The 22189-nt window shown below is 35.2% G+C and overlaps 1 protein-coding gene across 1 annotated transcript in view; it reads right to left on the bottom strand.

Annotated features, from left to right (window-relative positions):
* Positions 1-3093: 3093 nt before the first annotated feature.
* LOC129216822 (protein FAN-like) overlaps positions 3094-22189 on the bottom strand; it is a 76639-nt gene continuing 57543 nt past the window's right edge. Inside the window, 5 exon segments of the mRNA XM_054851038.1 lie at positions 3094-3271; positions 10173-10282; positions 13181-13283; positions 13928-13966; positions 20846-20981. Of these exon segments, the coding sequence (XP_054707013.1) occupies positions 3168-3271; positions 10173-10282; positions 13181-13283; positions 13928-13966; positions 20846-20981 (492 nt within the window). The 3' untranslated portion in view covers positions 3094-3167.

The raw sequence follows: 22189 nt of genomic DNA, 5'->3' as shown, positions 1-22189 counted from the left end.
ATTTTTAGTTTATCAATTTCAACTTTCAGATCATCAATTTGCTTATCTTTATTCTTAAGCTTATTTTCCAAGTTCTTAACAATATCGAGGACACTGTTGTCGCTGCTGCTAATAGTAACCTTAGGGGGAGGGGCGTCTTGCTTGCGGGCGACACTGGCCCACGTTTTATTTTCTTCTGACGGCTTCCTGTTGATAGAGACAGATTTTTCTTGGGCTTTTGATTTGTAGATTGGGCAGCTTTTGTCAGTTGCTATGTGACTTTCGCCACATCTAAAACATTTCGGTGTTTTATCACAGGTTTCGTGATTATCCCCACACACTCTGCACTTTTTTTTGCTTTGCTGATGGCCTATGCCCATACAGTTATAACATATTTTAGGCTTTTCAATGTAATTATTTGTTCTAAAAATTAGCCTTCCTATTTCATAGCTCTGTCTATTTGTTTTCCCTATTTCCTTAACCAGTATTACTGGAATAGGATCTTCTGATCCTTTTCTGTTAAATCTTATAATTTGTGATACAAAGATCCCTTCTGTTTTCAAAGCATCTGCTATGTAATCTAATGGGATTTCCGTGTCAATATTCTTGACGATGTATTTGCTGCTTATAGTTTCCTCAATTAGTCTGATGCTAACTCCAGTGTTGACCAGAGATTTTATTTTCGTAACTTTGATAACTGTATTGATATTTGCAGTAGAGATAATTAAATTTTTTTTCCCCGTTAAATTAATTTCATCTTCCTTAGTGGTTATTTTTTCTAATTCTTCATTTAATTCTTTAGTTTTGTTAGAAGGGATTTTGTCTGTTAAGCCTGATATTATTATTTTAATTTTATCACAGCCCGTTTTCAAAGCATGTTTAGTTTTTTCAATAGCATTAGCACTGGATTCATATACTTTTTCGTCTTTGCGACGTTCCTTGTCTTTGCCGGTTATGTTAGGGGTCTCGGCTTTCCTTTTACTGGTCATAGTTCAAAAAGAGAAACAAAAACATACCCAACACTGTTGGAATAATCACAACTTGTGAGGAACCACAAAATAAACCTGAAGAAAATCCTTCGCAAGGCAGTAAAGAAAAGCACCAGCTTCCGCGCTACACGTTCAACCGAAGGTCACCTTGAACCTCAGACACTTCCACGTAAATAACCTTTCAAGACTACCGGTGATCGGTTCGTTATTTTGTTCGGTGTGCTTTTCACCCTGGTTTGAATAAAACGTTGTTGTGTGGAAGTGCCCCGATCTTGAAGAGCTTAAAAACTGAGCGGTTCTTAAATTTGAATTTCTCGTGAAATTAAAGAAAAAAAAAAAAAAAAAAAACTCTTCTTGAATGTGTTAAAACAGGTTGTTAAAACAGGTAATTGGGCCGTGGTAGCCCGATCGGTAGAGTGTCGGATTCGGGGCCGGAGGGTCCTGGGTTCGAACGTCGATGGTCGAAGACCCACCGTCGTCATTAAAGGGGACTGGGCGACGTTAAATATGCTCGTGGTCTCAATGTCCTCCAAGTGAAACGATACCTCTGGGGGTGCTAGCACCAGGTAACTATTAGCTCCTGGACTAGTTCTAAATTCTCATTAACTGTTCGATCCGGTGATGGTGCTGCCATCTATGGGTATATAAAATAATGGAGGCAAGGCACTTAGTATGCAGTCCTCGACATAAATACAGTTGTAGTCAGTTGTGACTCTGAATAGGAATAGGAAAACAGGTAATTGGCATGCCACCCAATCAACGTTTAAAGAGGCTCAAGAAATTCTTGAAAGGTAGAGGGGTCATTTCACATCAAATTGCCTAACAACCATGTGCCATCATGGCTCCGATTTCGCCCAGTATTTTTTTACAAATAGATATCGATGAGAAAAGCCCAAATTAATTTTTAGATTTTTTGAATGAAAATTACATTTTGGAGAACTGTTTCAATAATTCGATTTTTGAACATTTTTGGAGTCACTGTTTTGGCATGAATTTAGGAAAATCTCTCTAATTTCTTTATTTTTCAACCAATTAAGCTGAATTTGGTATCAATTTCAAGCTAATACTTTTCTCTTTTAGTGTAAACAACGGAAAGTATTCGGTTTCTTGCGCCATTGGGCCCCTTAAGGCTCCCCCCCCCCCCCGCACTGAGGGTATATAGATCCGGGCTTGAAAGGGAGGATCATGACTCCCTCCCCCCTCCTAAACCGTTGAAAATAGTATCCATCCACATTGCATTCAAACACTGTGTGAATAAATGTAAACGATTTTAGTTGTCTTTTCAATTCATTAATTATATTTAAAAGTGAATTTTTGATTTTTTTTTTTTTTCATTGTTGCTTATGAAATTAATTTACAACGGTTATGCCCATTGGAAGCCCTATTCCTGGCCAATTTCGTGCCTTTAATTGACATCCAAGCATTTTAAGAAATTTTTTGTAACCAAAACAGTAGGTTCATTGGGAGGGCATTCTTTAGCATACCCCCCTAAAATGGTAGTCTTTATCTGCCCCTGGTTAGAAGGCATGTGATATTTGAAACAAACTAGTAATGTATTTCATACTTTGCGGTTTCTCATTTGCCAAAGAACTAGAAAGTCGCCCCTCAAGGTATGACAGGTGAAAATTGCTTCTACTGCTCTACATTTGAATGGAGCCATTGCCTGTGATCGTTTGATATTTGAAATTTCAACCCTAACTCCAGTGGACTAACCCTAAACTTCAGTGGATGCGTTAATTTTCAACCACTTTTTCGTTTCTCCTTAAATGACAGTCTTACCAGTAAAACAGTTAGAGTACTGAGTTCAGCCTTGTCACAATAAAGCCTTTCCCTGCATGTTAAACATTACCAAAACACATTATCAAATTATCATGCCGTGGCACAAGTTTCATTGTTGAAACTAGCGGGTTACTCAATCATTGGCTATTATTTATATGAGGATGCCTAGGAAATGTGCGAAATACGAATTGTTTCATGCATTGCTGGCAAGTTTTAGACATCCTATAGAACACCGGATTTCAAACTTTCCCGGTAACAGATATAACAAAAGTCAAGCCGATGACAACTTGCTCTCACTTACAAAAAATTCTCGTAACACTTCTGATAGCAGAGAACAAAGATTACATGGAGTCCCTGAATCCATTTTATTAACCAAACAATAAAAACAGTAATGTACATTGAGAAGAAGTAGGGCACATTTCACCGGGGGGTATCCCCTGACCTCCAAGCGAGGACACGCAGGTCCTCCCCCGCAGTCACCAGCACACCACCGTCCCTGGAAGCAGTCACACACGTCACGCCACCTATAGGATGGAAAGAGAAATACTATACATATTTGTGGTACAACTCGGAATGTATTGTTACAAATTCTGAAAAAGTAGTAATTATTTTTGTGATTAATTTGTCTAAATTTGGCATTTATTAAATTATCTTTCATCTGAAATTATTGTAGTAATGTAACCTGTAAATAGGTTCTTGTAATGAATATACAGCCTCTGTACATTCGACTGAAGTATATGGTCCCCTCATTTCTGAATGATAAAATTTGTGAATGGAAAGAAATAAGGTAGAAGTAGAACCGTCTACGATTTTCTGGAATATTTGAGAGATTTCATTCGATGTCTATAAATAGCGTGCCGCATGATAAAAAGTCAGTCTCAAGTTAGTTTTTAACTGGTGAATCCTTGTAGCGGTACGCTGGAGAGCATGTATTGCTCTGTCTTGTGAAGCCTTTCAAGCTGCATTTTTGAGTATTTCGATGTAAATATGTGTGTAACAGGTGAGTTTACGGTGTTGATTGATATTTGCTTAATTGCTGATCATTAATTTAGCAGTTGTTAACAATCTTTACAGTACATAGTGTCAATAAATTTCCTGTGTTTTTCTCAAGAACTGTGTCGTCCTTTCAAGAAAGTAATAGTCGCAGCGGATCCGTAACAATATATTCTATCTTTTTTTTTTTTGCAACACTAGATCATACCTAGGACTTTAAAACTGAAAGATCCAACAACGTTTTCCATCTTTGGTCGCACCAAACACTTAAATAAAATAAATAACTAAATAACTATAAAGTAAGACAAAACAACGTTAGAAGAAGCACAAATCAGTAAATTACAGCAGACACGTGTTTCGGCGTTACAGGGAACGCCTTTTTCAATGCAAAAAATAATGAGCTTATGGATGAAAAGACATCCGACAAAAGCCAAGAACAGATAAGCATGCAGCTTAAAAGATAAAAACAGCGGATTAGCCAAACACCAATGACAAAGTTATAAACCGATCAGGAACCAATAGGAATGCATGCAAAGGCCAAGAGCTTTCTCTTAGGTACGAACCCAGAAAGAAAGAATTCAATTGGACAAAGATTAAGCCGAAGCTTAAACAAAAAGAAAAGAAATTGTCAGTAACCGTGAACCGCAAGAAAGGAAAAGCTGAATGGAAAACCATGAAATAAAATAAACAGAAACAAAAAATATTCGAAAAAAGGAAAAATCAAGATAAATAGAAGAAAATTGGGGGGGGGGGGGTGTCAATCAAGACAAAAAGGTAAAAATAAACAAAGGAAGATCAATAAAAATGAATGGGGAAAAAAAGGGGGGGGGGATGGGGAAAGGACAGTATTAAAGATATGGGAGCCAAATGTTAGAAAAATATGGAACTGCACTAAAATCGTTAACTAAGTTAGTACTGTTCCACAAAATTTGAAAGGATTCCCAAAAGTCAAGATCTGATGAATTGGGGCATTTTTGGATAATCTGATAAGAGTTAAAATCAAAAGAGTGATTCGAATCCCAACAGTGTTGAGCAATACTAGACTTATTTAATTGTTTTTTCACATAATTTTGATGCTCTTTCAAGCGAATTTTTAAAGCACGCCGAGTCTGTCCAATATAGGCAAGTTTACAACTACAATTAATTCTATAAATTCCACAACATTTAAGAGGGTGAATAGGATCTTTAACAGAAGAGAGTGAAAGTTTATTAATAGGAGAGAACACCACCTGGAATTGGAAACGTTTTAGAATCTTAGCAACCTGATAGCTTACAGATGGAAAGAATGGCAAAACAACCAAATTCTTTCTGATGAAGGTTCGGTTAAGAACATTAGTTTGGGATTTATTTGAAAGTTTTTTATAAATGGAATCAATCAAAGTTGGCGGATAGTCTCTATCAATTGCCACAGCTTTAAGATAATTAAGTTCCACTTTGAGAAATTCCGACGAAGAACAAATATTAATTGCGCGATAAACAAAAGAATTGAAAGCAGAATATTTTTGATTTGGAGGATGAGACGATAGTCTATGAGGAGGTAAAGAAACAGCAAAAGGTTTGCGATAAACAGTAGTTTCAAAACCAATTTCAGTACGAGAAACAAGTACATCAAGAAATGAAATGCAATTATTCCGTTCTTTCTCACAAGAAAACTGAATATGAGGATCAATGGAGTTTAAAATAGATAAAACCTCATCACTCTCAAACTGATTCTGGTTCATTAGAACAAAACAATCATCAACATACCGAACATAAAATTGAAACTGCACTTTTTGGAACAGCTTAACCTCAAAATAATGCATGTAAATATCACTAAGAATGGAGCTAAGTGGGTTTCCCATAGCCAGACCATCTAACATAATATAAAATTTCCCATTAAAAATAAAAGAACATTGCTTAAGACAAGTACGGGTAAGGAAAATTAAATCCTCAATTCCCGAATTGGTGAAATGAAATTCAGAAAGTCTTCTACGAAGGCATAACAATGAACCCTCGACGGGAACGTTCGTAAATAAAGAGTTAACATCAAAAGAAGCCATAAAAGAATTATTTGGAATGAAACTATGAATTTTTTTAACAAACTCAACAGAATTTTTAATAGTAAATAAATTGTGACTCCTAAGGGGAGAAAACACGGAGACTAAATGTTTTGCAAGTTTGTACGAAGCCGTACCAATATTGGAAACAATCGGCCTGAAAGGAATACCAGCTTTATGCACCTTAGGTAAAGCATAAAATCTAGCACAATTAGCAATAGATAGAGCAACAGAGCGTTTAACATTTGAAGGAATTATTTTTTGCATTGAAAAAGGCGTTCCCTGTAACGCCGAAACACGTGTATGCTGTAATTTACTGATTTGTGCTTCTTCTAACGTTGTTTTGTCTTACTTTACTGTTCAGCACAAAGGTATTTATTTATCTTAACTAAATAACTCTAACCTAGCTTGATCAATAATTAGTTTTAGCTTGGTGAGGAGAGTATCCATACATTTCATCAATGCACTTTTAGCATTTTGTAAAAAACGGAGGGGGGGATGCAAATATTCTTCTTTATTCCACAAAACTACAAATAAACTAAACAGGATTTCATTGAAAATTAAAATTATGTGTACCAAACATGCACTATTCCATTTATCGTTGCAACATTTGTCATTATTATTTAGCTACATGAAGCCACAAATTCAGATAAAACCTGCTGATAAGAGTGGTTATGTACTTGGCAATAGATGCTTAGAAAAGTCGAATCTTACTTTAAATTAACTGCGCATACATAGCGGTATCTTATGCTACAAGAATGATGTGAGAAATACTAAAACAGGAGAAACACAGTGCATGTAAATAGGGTATTGTGCAAGGCACTGTACAGCTCAATCAAATAACTATGTTACATTTTGGTTAAATTGGTAGTTTTCGACTATTAAATACTTAGTCGATAGTGCAGGCAAAGTTGAATCTATTATTAGCTAAAGAAATGCAAAATATGATCGAAAAATTCTTAGTGATGAGCTAGAATTGAAAAAGTTCTCCCACGTTTTGTCATGTTTCAAGCCATTCCGCGAAAAAACGGATAGTTTGTCCAGCACCACGTAAGAGCTCATATATTTCATTTAAAATAATAACTTTAAAGTGTAATGGAAAAAATTTAGTTGCTTAAGAAACCACAAACGTGTGTGTGATTTCTTATGCAAAAAGTTTTGATCAATGCCATTTCTATTTACTACTTTTTAATGAAATAGGGTGACAGCACTAGTAACCAGGGACTCTCCCTTGAGGGACTCTCCACCGATAATTTTTCGAAAATGAAGTTCAAAAACGCAAATTTAGACGAGTTTCATTGATGTTGAGAGAATGAAGGTTTGAGTTTGGGACCTTATTCCGGAACTGTTTCGGAAATTCAAGTCCAAATCCTTTGTGATCAATATTTTTAAATCAGTATACAATAGTAAAAAGTAAGTAATAAAAATCAATCGCCCCTCCCTTGAAAAATTTCTGGATCCGTCCTTGCCAGTAACAGACACGCTCAAGGGCGCCCATATAGGGGGGCAAGGTGGGGCTTGAGCCCCCCCCCTTAGAAATTAGAACTTCCTTGCTTTTAGTACTTCTTTCTTTGCAAAAATGTAAAAATATTTCTTCTCCAGCCATTTATGAATAAGTTATTGAAAATGTCAAATTTTAATGACTCTAACCTGTCCTGAACCATGGTTAAAATATCTGAGTCTCCCCTTACAATTTTGCTTATGGGCGCCCATGGACACGCTTAAGACATCGCTCTCAGGTTAACTCAATTTTCTGAGCCTTTTAACGTATTTAGAATTTTTAAACTATTTTTCTCTCATGCAACTACATCTTAATCTAACGTTTGGCTGCTTCTGGATCCTCTGAATCAGTTAATTCTATTTTTATTTGCTCAATTTCGAAAAAGGTACGACCCCCATTAACAGACACTGTAAAACCTGATGATAGTCAGTAACAGATAGGATGAGTAACGGACAAAATTCTCTTTCTCTCTTCAAAATGTGCAAAAGTTTTCAGAACTAAAGCCTTATTCAATTCAAATGAGCACGGAACACCAGCTGACCTCGTAATGGCTGTTCATAATTTTACACCATTGGCTTGCAAATACCAACTGGCTCACAAAATTCACTCTGATTGAGACGAAAATCTAGAAACGTTCCTTGGGAGTACCTGAGGCGGGGCCTCGTACCTCCCACGTCTGTGATTGGGTGGGATTGAGCATGAGCTGATTTTTAACCAATGACGAGCTGGTATTCGTTGTGAGATCTGGGTGTAATTTAAATTTTAAAAAATTTAAAAACTTAGAAAAGATACATATATAAGATAATAAAAAGATATATAAACGAAAAACACAAGTTTTTTTTTTTTTTTTTCCACGCGAGGCAAGCCAAGCGTAATTTATAGTAAGAGATAAAAATTTTCTGGATTAGAAAAAATAAGTAGCCCAGGGGCATTAAATATAAAGTACTGGAAGAAATACAGGTATAAAAAGAAAAAAGGGGGTCTTAGCCAGGAAAAAGTCCCTAATGCCAACCGGAGAAACCTTAACGGTAAACCTAAGGAGTTCTGTGCAGCTAGTTGCAGAGCAAGGCTCGGTGCTCGCGTTGGTTTGCTGGATCAGCCGGGTCATAGACCGGAAGGCTGTCTAGCAGGGTATTATGGATACGGTGAATTCTTGCAAAGAATCTCTTGGCCAGTGATTTGGAAAAATCATGGAGGGTAGGAATGCCAATTTTCTGAATAAGTTTATCCGTACGGATATGCCATTCAGGATTAATAGCATCACTGACCATGGTGCGCTGAAGATTTTCAACTCGTGTAAAGTTAGTAATTGCGGAGGTAGCCCAAATGGGAGCTCCGTATGTGATAATTGGCCCAAGGCACATTTTGTATAGGAGTAGCTTATTATCCATAGATAATACGCTACGCCGATGAATAAGGGGGGATAGGGAGGCTTTAGAGATAATGTATTTTGACCTAATATTGCACCGTCTTCATGGGCTCACAGCAACATCAGTTTTACCTGCCTAAAATTCTTATTGTTTAAATCCAAACTAGTAACTGTCTGGAACTGGACCCTTGTCTGCTACTGGTGCCGTTCGTTACCCTGTATGAGCTGTCAAGTGCGGGACAAAATAGCTGCTTTTTTGTGGAATAGCCCTTTAGTAGAGCGAAAAAAAAATGAATTGCACTTTACGAAAGTCAGTTTCAAGATTTTGACAGCACTCCAGATTAATCAATATTCAAAACTGTAATGTTCTTCACTCTCTCCTTATCAAAAGTTAGGGATCACTAAAGCTATCTCAAGTTAGCAAAAGCAAATCGAAAACTCATCCTATGTAAGCAATACACTTGCTATAAACAAGGGTTTTCTAAAAGAAAAAAACTTAGCAAAAAAAGCGGTTAAGTGCTAATTAACGTTGTTCCAATTCGATTTGCTTTGTGTTTGATTGTTGAGTACTAAAAGATTAAACATTCTAAATATTTCTCATGACTTTAACATCTTTTCCCAAAACTAGATAGCTGCACATTAGTGCAGTGGAACTTGCTTATAACGAGTCCTGATTTAATGAGAATCCGAGTTCAGCAAGGAAATCAAAATTACTTGATTGGTACCATGTTACATCTGTGGGAATGTAACTCGATTTTGACGAGCGAACCCTGCTTAAAGCGAACAATACTTTTTCATTCATAAAGCTCTGAAAACTTGTGCGATTGAAAGTTATTTTTTTAATTTCAAACTTATTTTCAAAAACAAGGGTTCAAATGACGATGTTTTTTTGAGTCAGAAGTATAACAATTACAGCAGAAAAAGACAATAAGGTAGTTCAGCGCACTAAATAAAAACTAACAGAGCAAGTATGTTCGAATTTTTAAGATCTATTTCTAAGCTCATTTTTACAAGCACTCAGTTATAAAGAGCAAATGTTGTGGCTGCTTCGTGCCCCCTCATTGGCAAGTTCGACTGTATTGCTTCAGAGATTGCTTTTTAGAAGGCTAAAAATGTACAGTCTTGAGCAAAGAAGAGACCGAGGGGACATGATTCAGTTGTTTAAGTTTATTAAAATGAAAGATGTTACGGGGCTGAAGTTTAGCACTGAAAATAGAACAAGGGGTCATTGTTTTAAGCTATTTAAATCACAGGCTAACATGGATATTAGGAAAAATTATTATTTTAGCAGGGTAGTGGAACCTTGGAACAGATTACCGGAAGAGGTGGCAATGAGCAAGGGAGTAGACAGTTTAAAGAGGGCCACTGATCTTCATTGGGGACTAATAAATTGATTAGGACCAGCCTAGCTGGGCCAAGGGCCTGTTGCTGGTCGTCACTTTTGTATTTGTATTTCAATGCAACAATGCAAGAAAGTCTCCAAAGCAAATGGGGGAAAAAAACCATTTTACATGAACCCTACACACCTCTGTGGGCAGACAAGGTCTCCAGAAGCTCTGCTTTGAAGAGATCCCAGACTAGCAGGTTTCCAGACACAGATCCTAGTACAGCCGTGCTTCCGTCCCAGCAGAGGCACCTGTAAGTCAAACACATTCATACAGTCAACATTTTATAAAATCTCTGTTCCTCCCCCTCCAAACTTTTGTTTCCTAACCCTTCAAACTTTATTTTTGTAAGTATTAACTTCTTCTTACCATTAAAACCTTTAACCATTAAAAATCTTTACTAATAATAAAGCTGAAAGTCTCTCTGTCTCAATGTTCGGAGGATGTCTGGATGTCTGTAGTATGTCTGGATCTCTGTGACGTGCATAGCGCCAAGACCGTTCGGCCGATTTTCATGAAATTTGGCACAAAGTTAGTTTGTAGCATGGGGGTGTGCATCTCGAAGTGATTTTTTGAAAATTCGACGTGGTTCTTTTTCTATTCCAATTTTAAGAACAAAATTATCATAAGATGGATGGGTAAATTACGAAATTATCATAACGTGGAACTGTAACATGGGCACAAGCCAATTGGCGTGATACAAAATTATCATAACATGGAACTGTAACATGGGCACAAGCCAATTGGCGAGAAAATTCACCATACATTATTTGTAAATATACAGGCGAACCAAAAGACCTTTGAATTTTTCTATTACGGGTAAAGCCGTGCAGGTACCACAAGTAAATAAATAAATACAGGGTGTTTCATAATGAATAGGACAAAAAGAAAGTATTCGTGGGAACATTGTAATTATTTCATTTCAATTAATCAAAAATAGAGCAAAAGTATGATTACTCCAGTTTTTATAGATGTTCCATGTGGTGGCCTCATGGTCATATGACCTGTACAGAATTTTAGTTCCTGTCATCGAGATTGAGCATGCGATGTTAATGATACCAAGCACTTTAGTTATTGGCTGTTTCAAGGTGTCCCCTCCATTTCCCCAGGACTTCCAGGAGTAAGCTCTGAATAGAAGCATAAACACTTGGTCTGTAACAAAATTACATAGCGAAACAGTCACAAGAGTTTAGATCTGGGCTCGGGGGACCACGCAGGGGTGGATACAAGGGGAGGGTCATGGGGGTTATGATCCCCCCTCCCTAAACCGTCAACAATGTTATCTGTCCACATTGTGTTCAAACACTTTGTGAATTAAATGCAAATGAGTTCAGTAGTCTTTTCAATTCATAATTTATTTTTTAAATAAACATTCGAGATACTACTTATTTTATTGCTAATGAAATTATTTCGTTTCGTTTATGCCCTATTAGGATTTTGTTTCTGGCCAATTTGGTGCTTTTTATCGACACCCAAGCAGTTTCGGAAAGTTTTCATACTTTCATACCCAAAACCATAGGTTCATTCATGGGGAGGGGAGGGGTGTACTCTTCAACATGCCCCCCCCCCATGTCAGTATCGGCCCTTGGGACTATGGTAGTCAACACTGCAATAACAAATTGTTTGCTATGGAACAACCAATCTATATGCGTTACTGTAAATATAAATTGAATCTCAAAATTACTTCTGGGTTAGTAAATAGTAAAATCCATTGAATCAACCAAAAGGTATCAATTCACTTAAACAGATCGCATCATTACTCAAATATTATGCTCAATCAGTTTACTTTAAAAATCTTTATAAATAAAACAAAGAATATATTTATATGTAGGCATGCCAGATTTCTGAAATGTTCAAACGGGACACCGGAATGCCTCCCCCCTCCTCCCCTGCGTCACTAGTATTCAAAAGGTTACACACCAGTGGCTTAGTTTTTTGAGTGTTTTATAGGGCAGTTTGTTCTCAATACTATGAATAAATGGTTACTAATTATGAACCTAAAACAGGGGTAGTAAAAAATGACTTAAGCAGATAAAACTAGAACATTTCAGTTCTTAGAAAAAATATTTGCAATATATTTTAGTTGGGAAAAAACACTTTGAATGAGGAAAAAAAAAAGCAATATTTTTATATACTTTTTATTTTATAGAACTTTTTCAGACAGTCTTTTTTGGTTTTAATCTAGTTAAAATCCTCACAAGCCGCATCCGGTATTAATTTTACAAGTCAATGTTACTAATTATAAAGTAATTATCTTAAATAATCCTACACAGTTAATTATTTTTTGACCTTTTTGGTCATTTGTAATCAAATTTATCTTTTCCGGGACGTGAAGTAAACTGGCCGGGACACCGGGATTTTGTCTGAAAACCGGGACATCTGGCAGGCTTATTTATATGTATGTGTGTGTGTTCCCTACGCAAATCCACAGTTTTGTCGGATCTCATCCAAATTTGGCAGGGAGGTGCTTGCGCACCCAAGAAGGAACGTAGGGGGTTTTTCAAAAGCCAAAAAAGAACCGAACTGTTCAAATTTTAATTTTAGGACCTGAAAATGGCATTAAATGGCTCTTTCTACTTGAAATAATTATCTGATTTCTTTGATTCACGTCCCATTCGAAAGCTCGTGAAAAACACCCATGGAGTTCCTTCATTTCCGTCAATTTTTTTTAAAAAGGCTGTAAAATCAAGGGAAAAAATTAAAAAGTACTGCTGACCCAAATGAAACAGAAATTTTAAATTGGAAAATTATCGTTTGCACAATCTCATTTTAAATTAGCGTTCGAAAGGTTGCCACTATTCTTTTCTCGGTTGTGACTAAATAAAATTTGGCTTTTGTTTTAAGGTAAAAAATTCCCCTTTTTGATTCTTATTTGCAATTTATCTTCTTTTTTTTAGGATTTATGTGTTGCGTTTAATTTATTTAGGAATTTTTGATTTGCCGTTTTCTTTCTTTAAAAATGATTATTTTGACGGGAAAGTTTTTTTTTCTAGCTGAAACCAGGTTGTTAAATATACATTACTTGACACAACTTTTACTTTCAAGGTAGACAGTGCAAAGCCGGGCAATGCAGCTAGTACATATAATATAGAGTTCACCTTTATATGTCCTATTTCATGGTGCTCAGTCGGAGCAAGCCATGAACTCACCTGAGCTGTTCGCCGGCTTCCGCGCTAAAAAGAAGGGTTGCCGTCTGCACGTCGATCACCTTCAGAGTCCCGTCACTACCACAAGTAGCCACCTTCTGGCCATCTACAAAACAAGAAGATGTCTCTAGTGCAATTTTCCTATTTATTAACATCATGCATATTTTCAGTAAATTACCGACCATTAGCCAGGGCTAAAGCAGAAATACATGAAATACACCGCCAACTCAGTGGTTTCCAGCCGAGGACTGCAGTTTCGTGCCTATTAGCACTCATCAGCCCAGCATAGGAAAGTGACTGAGCTGGAGATGGAAAATTACTGATGGGTAATTTACTGAATATACCATGCCTTGCCTTCATTCTTTGAGTTGAATCAAACCATTGCTTTGGTCACTCGTCTGTCTATGCTAATTCTATATTAGCTACCAGTTTGTTTGGCACTCTTGGCTTCCTTAAGGGGTTTTCCGCCTCCAGCTCAGTCACTCCTATGCCATGCTGATGAGTGCTAATAAGCAGGAAACTGCTGTCCTCGACTGGAAATGACTGAGTTGGCGGTGTATTTCATGTAATCATGCATATTGTTACCACATATTTCTCAGCAAAATTTTTCTAATGTCATTTGTACTCTAATCAGAGACTAATAGTAATGAAGCAGAGAATACTTAACAGGAAACCATACAATTGTATAATAATGAAAAAAAATCAAAATAGGGTAAATGACTTGTTACTTAAGAAAAACACAGTTGTTACCAGGGCTAAAAGGGACAGCATGAATGACACCAGAGTGATCTGAAAAAAGGGGGAAAAGAAAGGACATTAGTTTATTTGTAACTGACTGAAGTCAGCATGCAGCAACAGTAGACATTGCTTTGATATGTACTTCTGCAAACTGATCAAAATATGATGTAATTATGGGAGAATGTTGAATACAACTGTTTCACTGTCTCATTGACAGTTCTAATGAAATTGCGAACAATGTAAACAAACTGTTCTGGAGTCGTTAATTATGAAAAAGGAAAGGCCGATGCATGTGCAAAAGTGCACATTGTTCAAGGACGACATGAATTGCCTATACACAGAAAAGAAATACTACGGCTTTCTAAAATGTATTTCCAAACTGTAATAATTTCTTTCAGAAACATGCACTTGATGTAAATCTTGTGTTTAAGCTGTAATAGCTCCCTATAAGTATTACCATATTACCCCGCATTAACCGACATGCCAAAAAAAGGCGAGTTTGACCAGCATGCCGGGAAATTCAAATTTTCTACTATGCTGAATAATTCGAGGCTTATTTTGCAACAAAACAAAAGTAAATTTCCCTATTCAGTTTCGATCAGAAAGCAAACTATTGTTACTGCGATTCGTTCATAATGTTTTTAAATAATTTATTTTTGGTTCCTTTTAGAGAGGTAAGTTTAATTTTTATTTATTGAATGGCAATGGTAAATTTTTTAGCACTGGCTTAGGGGCGATAACTTACTGCTTAAATGTTTGCTTAGTTTTAATTTAATTCTTATAACATACTTCGTTATTGAATAATATTTTTCTTGTTCAAATAACAAATGACATAGTTAGTTAATATTTTTGCAAAATCAATACTAATAGTCCAGTCAATAGGTAGAAAAAAACGGGCTTACCTTACAAAAAATGGGGTCAAAGATTTTTTTTTCTTAATTTGTATATACTAGTGCCAATATGAAAAAAAACCAAGTTATCCAACACGAAAGACCTCGGGAGAAGTTTTAGGGGCCGAAAACCCCCAAAAATTTTTGACTTTTTGTGATATTTCCAAAATATCTCAAAAATGGTTCAAATTATAGAAAAACTTCGAATGTAAATGTTGAAGAAGATTAAATTTCCTTCAACTTTTGTCATTACAACATTTTTGTAGCATGAAAAGCAAGCGAGTTACAACTTCTTGAAAGTCACACTTTTTCTGAACCCCTCAGCAAAGTGCGTAAAGGCGCATCGGATAACGGAGGAAAAAAGGAGAAACGCCGGCTGCCTGACCTTGGAAATGATTTGTCCTTCGCAGCTGAGGGTAAATCAGCCTCTATTCCCTTTAACATAAACAAAACACCCCCATTCTATCCCTTTTTTTGTCCAAATGCGATGCATCGACTCAATAGCTACACGTATTGGTCATTTCAGAGTTAGAGCAAGACTATGTTTTATCAATCTGTGTGTTCTGTGTTACAATTTTTTTTTTTTTTTTGTAGAAATGATTACGCCTGACCAAGATGTTTTTTTTTTAATTTGCAAAATCAGTTTGAATGAAGGCGAAATAAGGATTGTGAAGGAGAAGGGAATAGAAAATCTTCAGAGATGCAGTGCAAAACGTCAAAATGAAGATCATCAGTGATTTTTGAAGGACTTAAAAGAAGTGACAATTCACACTGCCTGTCACAAATACTATATCAATGAGCAATCAATCTCTTCCCTTTAAGTAATGGTTTAACCTAACTTGGTAAGCTAAATTCCTCAAGAGAGATTTCTGGCAAATTATAACAACAAAAATCGTCTTATCCAATTTCGAAGAGGGTGACATTGAAGCCAGGCAGGCTCAAGAAGATGCCGACTTACTGTTCTTTCAAAGGTGAAGGAAATTGAAATGATAGTTATAGCGGGCGAGGATATGGATCTGTTGGTGCTGAAGACAGCTTTAGAACAGCCTTTCAGCAACTTGTTCTCTTTAAAACCTGGAAGAGGGAATACTTGTGATTTGTTTTTTTTTTCCCCACTAAATCCTTTAAGTTTGACCCCAGCAATATTCTTTTTATCTATGCGTTTAGCGGGTGTGATATAACATCGGCAATCTTTGGCTCAGGCAAAATTAAGTTGTGCAACATAGTCAAAAAAATTTCTGAAATTTCGGAAGCTATTGAAGTATTTTTGGATCCAATCAGTCATCATTATGCCGTAGCTGCAGCTGGAGAAAATATTTTGAAAATATTATACACAGGTGACGTAAGGTATTTGAACCTATCTTTGGATACTTTGCGGTTTAATCTTTTTATAAAACCAGTATACAGAGCCAAAATAAATCTTGCAGCGCTACCTCCAGCGTGCAAAAAAAAAAGAAGAAAATGCTGGACGTTATCATTCATATTGGTGCAACCATGCAACCAGCAAATTCTAAGTTGGTTGGGCAACATAATTGATCTAGGGGAATGGGGTTGGGAACACAGAATGCAAGGTCTATTGCCTGTTGACTTGAAAAGCGATTCAGCTCCTCAGACTCTTTTGAAGATTGTATCTTATTGTACCTGCAAGAAAAATTGTACTAGAGCCTGTTCTTGTTGCAAGGTGGGTTTGAAATGCTCCAGCATGTGCAAACACTGCAGTGCATAAATTGTGAAAATGTTGCACAAATTTCATCTTTGGATGAGACTGCAGAAGATGATTTGTTCCAGGAGCTTTTGGAATCACAGCAACAAGGAGATGAACAATTCAAGGAACACAGATTTTTTCTACCCCCTACAGATTCTGAACAAGGAGAACCTGGGCCTTCAAAACGGCTTCGAAGAAGATAAACAACGTATTTTGTTGTCTTTTCTCTATTTGCTTTAATGTCGAATGAATCTCCCTGTAATTTAGATGTACGTATTAAACTTCTACAGTTGGATTTTCATTTTGAAAGGTAATTCTCTTGGGTTTTTCATGTCTTAAAAAGTCAGTTTCTGCAGAATATTTTCAAAGTGTTTATTACGCATTACTATTGTACTTTCATTTGTGCATTATTGTGTCTATTGTTTGCTTATTAGCATCCTAATATTTATTAATTCACATTTATATTCAACAATCGCATTTTCGCATGTAATAGTTAGAAAAGATCGTACGAATTATGTGCTTTAAATGAAGGTGTAGATTATGTAATTAAATTACAAACTGAAATATAAATCAAATAATATTAGAGTCTGATGAAGACTATCTCTATCAAATCCGAATTATTAGTTCATGAGCGGTTTGGGAAGGCTTTATTATTATTATTGTATCAACATAGGATGCATGATTGTGTTGATTGTTTGCTTATTAGCTGCCTAATATTCATTCCTTCACATTAATATTTAAAGATCGCATATTTGTTTGTAATAATTAGACTAGAATGTACGAATTATATGTCTCAAATGAATGTATATAATGTGTAGTCCAGCTACAAACTGCAATATATGATCTGTTATTGGAGTCTGATGAAGACTACCCCTGTCAGACCGGAAATGTTAGTCTGTGAGTAGTGGGGAAGGAGCAGGAAACTCAAACTGTCGATAAACTCTCTGAAACTAAAGTTTCTATTCGAGCTCTAATAATTGTGACGCCTTGTTTTCGGTGTGAATGCTTTTTTTTTTTGCGGAGTGGAGGAAAACTGCCTATTTTCAAAGAGCTATAGCAAGTTTGTTATTTGTGCTACAAAAAAGTTGTAAATACGAAAGTTGTAGGAAATTTAATGTTCTTTAAACTTTGTATTTGATATTTTTTCCTAAGTTGAACCATTTTAGAGATAGCATGGAAAAAACAAAAAAAAAGTCATACATTTTTGAGGTTTTTCGGCACCCAAAAGTTCTCCCGTGGTCTTTCGTGTTGGATAACTTGGTTTTCCCATGTCAGCATCAATATGTCAAATTTAAAAAAAAAATCTTTGACCCCATTTTTTGGTAAGGTAAAATGTATCTATTGACTGGACTATAAGAAGATATGTGTATAGAACTTATATTATTTTTTAAGCTGATCATATACAGGGTGTCCAGCAAAGGACTCCCTGGTTTCAAAATTAAATATCTCGAGAACAAAGGACGATAGTGGAATAAAATAAACGGTATGTTTTTTGTGAAACCCATAAAATCATATACTAGAACTTTTAAATTAGTTTTAAAAATTGTCAACAGTTGGCGCTTTACACTGTAATTGCAATAGAAGTCTCCATAAATAGTGCTGCGAAAAGATTAGTTGTTTCAGCAGCAGTCTAGCATCTCAGATATTCTTTACACATACACTACAAATTATCGTCCAACCTCTTCACAGCACTATTTATGGAGACTTATAGTGCAATAACAGCATGCAGCGCCACCTGTTGTCAACTTTTTTAACTAATATTTAAGTTCCTGTATATGATTTTTATGAGTTTCTCAATAAACATACCGTTTATTTTATATCAATAATGTCCTTTCTTTTCGAGATATTTAATTTTTAAACCAGGGAGTCCTTTGCTGGACACCCTGTATTTTTTATAGTATTATTCTTTTTCCTAACCTCAATTTTTCTGGCATGACGGAAAGGACCAGGCAAGTGTTATTGAAAACCTAATGACTCTTTAATTTTGCGGCATGCCAGCTAATGGGGGCTAATAGGATAATTATGCAGGAAATATTTGGACGAGTTCTAACTTCGTTTCATCCGGTTGATTACGGTCTTCCATCTTTAAGACTACTTCACTATTTACAAAAAAAGAAAACCTGTTTGGCACCATAGTTATGTCAAACTATTGACTCATCCAGTGGCGTAGCTAGATCCGACTTTCGGGGGGGGTTACTTCTTATATATATATATATATATATATATATATATATATACTAATATATGTATACATATATATATATATACATATATATATATATATATATATATATATATATATATATATATACATATATATATATATATATATATATATATATATATATATATATATATATATATATATATATATATATATATATATATATATATATATATATATATATATATATATATATATATATATATATATATTAATATATATATATATATATATATATATATATATATATAATCGCTTGGAATTTTTCCCTTTTCTTCTTTTTTTTTTTCTTTCTCTTCTCTCTTCTTTTTCTCTTTTTTTTTGAGACTAACTTTTCGGGGGGGGTTTTGTCCCCAAAACCCCCCCCTTAGCTACGCCCCTGGACTCATCCATTGATTTGGATTATCAAATTTTATTGATTGTAGTACAAATGTCTATATATTGAAGTTGGAAGTATTTTGATGCAATAGTCACACCAGTACTGCTTTTCTGGAAAAATTAATTCCTTTTTCAAATAAAATTAATTACAGCTCAAGATTCAAATATTTCTCATTGCTGTTCTGGTGATGAAAATTTTAAATTCACAACTGATTGAAACATAAATTACAAGGAAAAATGCTTTAAATCTAACTTTATGTGAATTGTAAAGTTTTTGAAAAAACTTAAGAATTATATTTATCTTTAAAATTTGTCTTTATAAAAAACCTCAACAGAAAAAACCCAATCATTTCTTGATCATTTTCTAAAAAACTCTGCAGAGACCAATGTGTTAAGCACTCAGTAATAACTTTTATTTAGTTGAAGATATGAAAAACATTAGCTTCAGTTACAGGGCGTTGACTGAGGTTCAATACATACAACTTAATGACATAGATTAAAAAATTATTATCTTTTTACTAAGTCTACAGTTTGATGAACACAAAAATTGTTTGACATAAACTGCAGTTAACTGTTTGTTTTAAACCTTTATTTATTACTTTATTAAATTATTGTGATTATTATTTTGTAAGCTTTTCATTTTAAAAAAACTTTCCAAATTAGATAATGACTCTGCTTTAAATTTTTACTACTTTTATTAACCTTTTATTCATGATTTATTATATGTCATGCTTTTTGTGATTTAGTATATATGCTACTTTAAGTAGCATAGTAGTAAAAGTAATTTTTGAAAATTCCTTATCTGTCAGCTTTTATCATTGATTTCTATTGATAAGAAGAATATGTCCCAGTACTACTTTTGTCTACTATCCTCCCTTCCAAGGAAAGGATTCATTTTTTCTTATGTGGAAAAAATATAGATAAGTTCAAAAAAAAAAAAAACTCAACAAAAGGCAAAGGGTCAGATAATTAGCCAAGTCTTTGAGTTATAATAAATCATCACAACAATGCACTAGCACAGCTAGGAACTTTCTGGGGTTTTTTTTTTTTAAATTAAAATTCCTTTCATGTGCATAAACTGCTGTATTAGAATTCAAATTTATGCTAAAACCATTGCCTCTGGAGAGTGTTTTTACCCCCCCCCCCCTTTGTGGCTACACTGCAACAATGTTTCTAATGATTATGGTTCATAATTATGGCATTTAATGAAATTATGTGTTTAACGAAATTATGTGTTGGGTTTAGTATTTTAATGGTCTCTTTTTTTTTCCTTAATTTCAGTTTAACACGAAAATATTTAAAATGAAAAATTGGTATTTACGAAATACAGTGGTTTGAACAATGTAATATTTTATTTAACAGAAATCTATTAACACCAAACTCTTTCAACACAAAAAGTATTTCAGATCCTTTGGTTTTGTGTTCAACATTTTTCACTGAATTGTACATTCACATTCAAAGAAATTAGAACTAGATAATCTTTCTGCAATAAAAAGCAGATTAATAGGTGCAGATGAATCGAAGAAGAAACATATTTAATAAACTTTGACGAGAACATTATTATGAAACATTTACGAAGGGGAGGCAATTTTACTGTCCTCCAGAAATCATTTCTGGTTTGACCTCTGCTGGCATTATTTTGCTCTTCTTGGTCTAAAAGCGAGCCACTGTCAAAGAACAAGAATAATTTTTAGCAGATAATGCAGTGACAATACAATACAAAGGCTGCTTACAGAGATGCTGGCCCACAAGGCAGAAGGAAACCAGGTCCCAGATGTAGAGGTACCCGGTACAGGTACCAGTCACCAACAGGGTCCTTCCTTCGTTGACACTAAGGCAGAGAACGCTCGCCTCGTGGTCCAACTCCGCCTGTGAATAACCAGAAAAATGTAAGATCTTCACAAAGAACTAACTCACTGACTGTTGAATGTTAGTACATTCATTCTGTTTACTTGTATGAAAGCTTACTAATATTATAAATGACTAGCTGTACCCGACGCGCGTTGCTACGCCAACAAAAAAAAAAACATTATACTGATTTTCATGACAATCGGTTGAACGGGGCAGAAGTTGCTACTCTGCAGTGCCACCTGGTGGCGAGTGGCTTCAATGAGCATATTATGCACCTTCTCCATGGAAAAATACATATATACAGCAATTTTCATAATAATCGGTCCAGGTATCAAGTGAAGCCGTGACTATACTCGAATATTGTACTCACGCAGTTTGCAAGATCAATCAATCGCTAAAAATATCAAATAGAAAAAGTTTTAAATCCCCCCCCCCCCCCGTTGCATTAAAACAATAAAGAAAGAATTTATTTGTCCAAACTCAAGAAAAATGGCAACAGCTAACTTCTTATCAATGAGATCTTTCACGCAAATTAATTTCTGCAGCCGATAATTTTATTCGTATTTATCCAATGGATTGTGGAATAAAAAAGGAACCATCGATCGGATTTTTTTCGAACTGGTCTATAAACATTCCTAGTACCAAAAATAACAAACGGTGAAAGTTTCAGCCAAGTCTGCCGGGTAGTTTTTGAGTTCATGGATGACATACAGACAAACATTCATTTTTATATATATAGATAAAGTGACTTTGGTTGCTGTTTTTTTTCATTACCTTTTCATGCCTTAACTGCTCAATCGATCATCATGAAATTTTGTATACACGTGGTCAGGGGTGCCATTATGCATATAGGGTACTTTTCGTTTAGAAAAAAAGTATACATTGAAAGAAGGGCTTTTATCCAGCACTATTAAAATCAGTTGTTGATCATCAACACTTGAGCAGGAGTCATACAGCAATTTTTAGCACATTGTATTATATTGTCCTTTACATTAGCCACTTTTTCTTATTAATGAGTCTTGTAATGCATTTACCCTTATCAATGAACCATAGGCAACTGGTTCATTAAAAACATGGAGAGTCAAAAAAAGTGTGTGGAGTTGGGGGGGAGGAGGTCTCTGAAGCAGTTTTTTTTTTTTTTTTTTTTATAAGTAGAATTGGGTTGCATTAAAGGCCTTTACTATTTGTGATTTTATGACTTCCAAAAAATGGAATATGGCCCAAAA

The sequence above is a fragment of the Uloborus diversus genome, chromosome 2 (assembly GCF_026930045.1).
Source record: "Uloborus diversus isolate 005 chromosome 2, Udiv.v.3.1, whole genome shotgun sequence".
In the NCBI taxonomy this organism is placed as follows: Eukaryota; Metazoa; Arthropoda; class Arachnida; order Araneae; family Uloboridae; genus Uloborus; species Uloborus diversus.
This window is presented reverse-complemented; position numbering and strand designations above follow the sequence as displayed.